Genomic DNA, 6,626 nt, shown 5'->3' on the forward strand with positions numbered 1-6,626 from the left:
GGGGGGGGGGGGGGGGACTGTCATCGCCAGTGGATATCGACTGTCACTAAAAATCAGTGGTAAAACGTGAGGAAATGCTAGATTTTTTTTATAGCTGGCAAAGTTAAAGTCTAATGAAATACACCTTATGTTTGTCCTTTCAAAAGTAACTGAATGCCCTGCTATATTAGCCTACTACAGCAATCATAATTGTGTTTAAAACATATAAATGTACATGTATATGTATATGTATAATGATGTCATTATAAAATATATATTTGTTTATATACACACTATAAATGAATACATTTGAAAGTAATACATTTTCCGCTTAAAAAAAAAAACGTTCCGTACATATCTACGCGCCCCCTAAACCCACATAATAAAGATGGACAATGACATAGACATTTACGTTCCATACAATTGAGGTATTATCGAAATATCTCAATTTTAATAATGAGTGATTATTTAACAAAAGGCATGTAAAACGGTCAGGGTTACATTTTAGACAGACACACACACACACACACACCTCTGAAGCGATAGAAAAGTCCTCGGGACCGCATCACTCACAAGTCATTTTCTTTTAGTTAAGCTAAGTTTTACACACACACACACACACACACACACACACACACACACACACACACACACACACACACACACACACACACACACACACACACACACATTGTGAATGTACATGCTTGAAAAGAAAATACATTTAGATTTAATTCATTTCCACATTTACCCCTTTTAAACAATTATAAACTAAACAAATGGTTGTTGTCATGAGATGATTTATGAGATGATGTCATAAATATAGTACCCTTGACCCAGACACTCAAAGTGAAAGTTAAAATTATACTGTGTTTTCTGAATGTTGTTGAAGCTGTATAATTCTTCTTCTTCTTCTTCTTTGACGTTTTGTGGCGGTTGGCAAACCAGCTTTTGGTCCATATTCCGCCACCTACTGGGATGGAGTGTGGAGCATTGACTTTGAGGGAAAACTCGAAATAAATAAATAAAAAAGGAACCAACAAATTACACGTACATCTTAAATCATATCCATTAACTCTGTCTTTGAGATATTTAAACAGAATATTAAACACTCTTACAGTTGTATCTTTGTTTAACACATTCTGCAGGAAAAGCTCATTAACTATGATATCTCTGAAGTGCTTAATAAGTTGTATTCTTTTATTGCCGTAACCTTTACACTTTATTAAAACATGCTCGACTCAGGAAGATCACATCTGATGAACATCTTGCCTAGTTGATGATTTTCCACTCTTTAAACTTGAAAATGCTTCAAAAGAGTCTGAAAAATATGACCACTTCAGGTATTTTGGTCTCTCACTGAAGAGCAAGTAACATTGCAAGCATTTCTGTTGTATAGACTGATATATGATTAGTTGTTCTTTTTGCTATTTTATTCCTAAACCTTGGTATATAAACTGCTGATGCTGTATAGCATCGGGATCTTTAGATCCGTCTGTATATAACTGAATTACTAATACATATTTCTGATCCAAATATTTATGTATTGTAGGTTCTTGTCTGTTTTTATCATTTATACTCACTAAAAGTTGAAAGTCAACTGCATTGGGAATAACCATGGAGGTGTTGCTGGCAATACATAGGGAAAACAGCACAGTTACTTATTCCAATATGATGAGCCTCTTTATTTGCTTTCTATCCAAAGCTATTCAGATTTATACACTCATGTTCCCAGCAAAGCTGTATGATTTAGTAAAATTATGACTAAAAAGCCAATTTATGTTATGCATTAGCCTACTATAAGACAAAATAAATAAACTACCCAAATACTTTCTTTTGCTTACCAGTTTATACGTACAAAAACCGAATAGATTACTAAATTTCTAAAAGTTTCCCAACAGTTATTGCTGTCATTCTCAAAGGAAACTTTCCAGGGCTCCGCCCCTATAGTCCCTCCATCCAATAGTATCCTCGTGTTTAGGTGCAAACCACAACACATGCAGTTACTTAGATATAGAAACGAATGTAGCCTGCAGATGATACCAGGAGCTTCTTAAGAAAACAGGATGACAGAGAAAAACAAAGGTAAGAAGATGACACTAAAGCCAAATTGTAACTTTTCAGCAATATCACTTAATGAAAAAGCAATATGTCAAGCTTAAAAATAGTTCTGTTGGTAGGCTATTTAAATTTTTTATTAGAAAGTTTCTAAATGTAAATTATTTATTTTTGTTTTAAGAACGTTAACCAACCAATTAATTTACAGTAATTTATACAATAAAATTGTCAAAAAAATAAATACATTATAGATTATATTATGCGTCAATAATATGAAATTATTATTTACCGTGCAACATTGTAGAATCTCAGCTCAATATTATCAATGTGCGTAACGTGATGCTTGAAACGAAACGGCCTCTAGTGGCTATAAAGCGCTATTGCCGTCAGGGAGTTGAACAGCCGGAACGACTAAGTTCGCGAATCGGTTCTTTTGAACCGAACAAAGAACTAGTTAAATTCTTATGCAAATTACATTTATTCCGGAGTGACTTTTTTTGATGCTGTAGCCTACTGTAGCCTATATATATGTATTGCGTTTTTAAGCTTCAGTAAGGGTGTTTATTTTCATTTCATGTGTCCCATTTCAGGTTGTTGCAGACATGATTCATGAATGTTAATTAGAATTAATTAGAACCTTAATATAATTTGCATTTACATTAAACAATAGGCCTACTGAATTTAAATTGAATCTCTCTGCGAATATTAAAACCTTATTTCCTGTGTGTGTGTTGATTGATAAAACTGTCTCGTCGTCGTAAATGTTTTGCCATTGATGACTGGGAAAAGTGTCCCAATCGACCTGAATTTACCCTATATTACAAATAAATTCTCGGTTCAGTGAGAATTGACTCGAGAAACGCTCGAGTCCGATCTTTGGACGAGTCGTTCGAACCTTTTCTCAACCGGTTGATTCTCCTCAAAAGAATTGATTCGCGAATCGGACGTTCTGGAAAGCCCCGAGCAAACACAAGTTGCAAAAAAGACAGATGAATCATAAAAGAATCATAACAGAGATGTCCACAACACACCGCGTGGTCACTTCATTTCTAAAGACAAACCCTTTATTTATTTTCCAGAGAAAGTGAAGTGCGTGTGTCACGCGCACGGGAGCCTGAGAGCGATTTGTTTCCACTCAGAAGTGAAGGGTCCTCTGATAACGCTGAGTGACGGGGGTCGTCGCGTGACCAGGGACGGTTCGTCATTCTGCCACGGACTGACGTTCAGCGGGCGACAGGTGAAGATACAGGAGAAAGTTTGTCTGAGAGTCGTCGAGGACTGCGAGCGGGATTGGCACGGAGCACTGCGGGTCGGATTCACGCATGTTTTACCCGAGCAGACAACTTTACCCCCTCTGGCCATCCCAGACTTGACCCAATCTCCACTGTTCGCGGCGGCGGTGGTTCCCGTGGGCATTTGTCGCCCTGGCTCAGAGATTCAGTTCTGGTTGAAGAAGAACGGCTGTCTGCGCATACGGAGCTCTGATGGCAGAACACACACAGAGCAAACCGATCTGAACGCCAAGTGGCCCGTCTGGGCGATGGTGGACGTCTATGGACAGACCACGTCAGTGATGATGCTTGGTGAGTGAGACTTCTGATGTACAGTATCATATTGTGTTCTGAGGGCATAAATTATTGTATATTTTTTTGTTGTTGTTGAAAAAAAGCTGGTTATTTTTGTGCTATATTTTGATTACTTCCAAAAATATACTGTAGCACAAAAATAACCTGATTAGGATCTCATTCATCATTGCACCGCCATAACACTTTTCTGTTAGAAAGAGGCAAGTTTTTTTTTTTTACTTTTTGATGTAAATATAGGCTATATATATATCATTAGTATCTTAAGTGTACGTGTTAACTTTGACCGCTCTAAAAAATCTTTTTGTAAAATCTTGAGGCTTAAGCAAACCAGGGACATAAATATATGCCTAGTTCTTTTTTCCCCTGCCTAACAGTGTATGTGATCTGTGTATCCGCGTTATAGGCTCCAACAAGAGACGTTGCATCTTCACCAGGAGGTCCTGTCCTGCTCTCACACACATCAAACACACTGAAGATAAAGAAATGTTACAAATAAAGAAGGAAAAAATGAGCATGCTGGAGCAGAGAGACCCTAATCTCGTCAACACAGGTAAGAATCTCATAAGTGCATGACAGTCATTGCATGATCGAGTACATGTAGTTTCAGCACCTCATCTCTTCTCTTTTCCCCCTCAGATCATGAAACTCCTGACTGTGAGGAATGTGTAGTGTGTTACAGTGATGTGGCAAACATTCGTTTGAGCTGTGGTCATACATGTGTTTGTAGTCCGTGCGCCATGAGGGTGTTCATAACGTTTGGGACCTGTCCTCTGTGTCGTCATCCCTTGGGTTCCTTACAACCATATGACTAGTTTTCATCCCATTTAAACTGGTTTGTTGAATGTATTTTGTACAATTCATTTCAGAATTGCTTTAATGTACAAATCTATCACTGCACTGTGCACATGTTTTTATTATATTTTGTATTCTCTCTAGTTGCACTATTTCTCATTTGTAAATTATTTTACAATCTGATTATTTATGGAAAGTATCAGATTATGTTCTTAATCTATTATGTAAATATATATGTAATATGATTTAAATATATATGTATGTATTGTAAATATGTAATATAAGCAATGTTTTTTAATTTTGTATTAAATGCATTTTATGTAAACAGTTTGTAGGACTGACTTTTTATGCTCAGTTATTCGTCATCTCTTTTATGACGCTCATGTTCAACAATGTGACTTTCAGTGCTGCAGAAGAACCCTACATTTAAAAGTGTGTGTGTGTGTGTGTGTGTGTGTGGGGGGGGGGGGTGGGGGGGGGGGGGGGGGGGGTTGACACACAGGGAAGTTTAAACAGTTTGCAAAAGTCTTATTTGACAATCGTGTGCTTCTATAGTTGGTTTATTGTTTTCAAACATCTAGTTCAAAATGCTCTTAAATTAGAATAATATTTGTGAATAATGTCCTACGAACTAAAATTCCAGTATCATATTTTTCTTTTAGCTGTTGGGTTAAAAGTGAACTCAATAAAACCACACTGACCTGTGTAATACCTGAAAAATTGTAATTGTCAAAGTTAAAGATTAAAAGTGTGTTCTCAGGACATGACTTTTCCCACAATTGTTTATTTAAATATGTATTTTATTTTTATTTTAATTGCATATACAATTTTCATTCATTTGGCTAAAAGGTTTTAATTAATGTTGGTAAATTCTCAGCACTGAATGAGAGCAACCCACAAGCCTTGCCATTTTAGAGATAGCAAATAGATATCCGCGTACAGTGATTTACTGTCAGGCTGTAATGTGGTTGGTTTACGAGGCACACGTAGAAAGTTGTCCATTGACTCTCCTCCTCCAGGCCACGACCACTCCAGCTCCTCAGAAGCGCCAACCCCACTGTTGCTCATGCTGTAGGAAAAATACTGGATACGTTGCAAACTATTTCCTCCCAGAAGACCGTTTCCTCTCTTTCAGAGTGAAAGATGTTGATGCAGAGTGCTCACATGATAAAAGTCAAACAAAATAATAAGATAAACTGACATGTGATTTCCTTGAAATGCTTAGTGACTCGTTGTAAACTTGTTCCTCGGTTAAACCCGTGGAATAAACCAATAAAATACTTAGTGACTTGTCATTAAGGAATTGAATCAGATTCAAACGGGCGGTTGAAAATAAAGGAGTAAAGTTTAATTTAAAATATATTGTTTAACACACTAAAACACATTCTGAAAATGTAAATATAAGAGACCCATATAGAAATATAAATGTAGAGGGCAACTAAAAGAGTCAGGGACCAACTGACATGGTCAGGTGTGCGTTTCCCAAAAGCATCGTTAGCCAAATATGGTCGCAAGTTCCTTTTAATTGTGTTGGTAACGACAGAACTTGCAACCACAGTTGGTTTCAGGGAACGCACCCCTTTATCCTAGTAGGCCTACATTTTCAACATGATGAGACATAGCAGACATATCTTCAGAACTGCATCCTGTGAAATTCCCAGAATTTTAGAGGTGATTAATTCTGAATCCGTAATAAGGTAATAAATGAAACAAATTGCACAAGTCTATTTAAGACTTTTATAACTTGAGAAGATTGAGAATGGTTCTCTTCAACCTGTATGATATTTTATTACAGGTTGAAGTTCATCTAAAACTGTTATGGCAGGAAAGAAAACACATTTATTAGGAATAAACATACCTGGAAGGATGCTGGACCTGTGCAGACCTCATCTACATCAAGTGGGATAAAACAATAGCTTTTTTTTTCTGGCAACATATTTGAAACCAGAGCATTTTGACTGTTTGAAAATAGGGTTAGTCATATTAATATGTTCACTATCAAAATGTAAATATTTCAATACAGCACATACTCATATGAAAATTAATTAGTAAATTAAAATGATGTCCTGTCCAACTGCATAATACAAAATACCCACCTCCCCACCCCACACACACACACACACACACACACACACACACATTTCTCTGAGCATCTTTATAAACTTATTTACTTTTATGCTTTATCTATGAAGCTTATCTTAAGATAAGCTT

At 36.6% G+C, this 6,626-nt stretch overlaps 1 protein-coding gene across 1 annotated transcript; it reads left to right on the forward strand.

Moving 5' to 3' along the window:
• The first annotated feature begins 1,992 nt into the window (after window positions 1-1,992).
• Window positions 1,993-4,736, forward strand: LOC311278865 (E3 ubiquitin-protein ligase NEURL3-like). Its single transcript, XM_084389954.1, has 4 exons — window positions 1,993-2,064; window positions 3,117-3,620; window positions 4,027-4,173; window positions 4,260-4,736. Exons 1-4 carry the CDS (start codon window positions 2,046-2,048, stop codon window positions 4,433-4,435), a joined length of 846 nt encoding a protein of 281 aa, XP_084246080.1. The 5' UTR covers window positions 1,993-2,045; the 3' UTR covers window positions 4,436-4,736.
• The last annotated feature ends 1,890 nt before the right edge of the window (window positions 4,737-6,626 follow it).

Source organism: Rutilus rutilus (genome assembly GCF_951802725.1).
Source record: "Rutilus rutilus genome assembly, chromosome: 19".
NCBI classification, from domain to species: Eukaryota; Metazoa; Chordata; class Actinopteri; order Cypriniformes; family Leuciscidae; genus Rutilus; species Rutilus rutilus.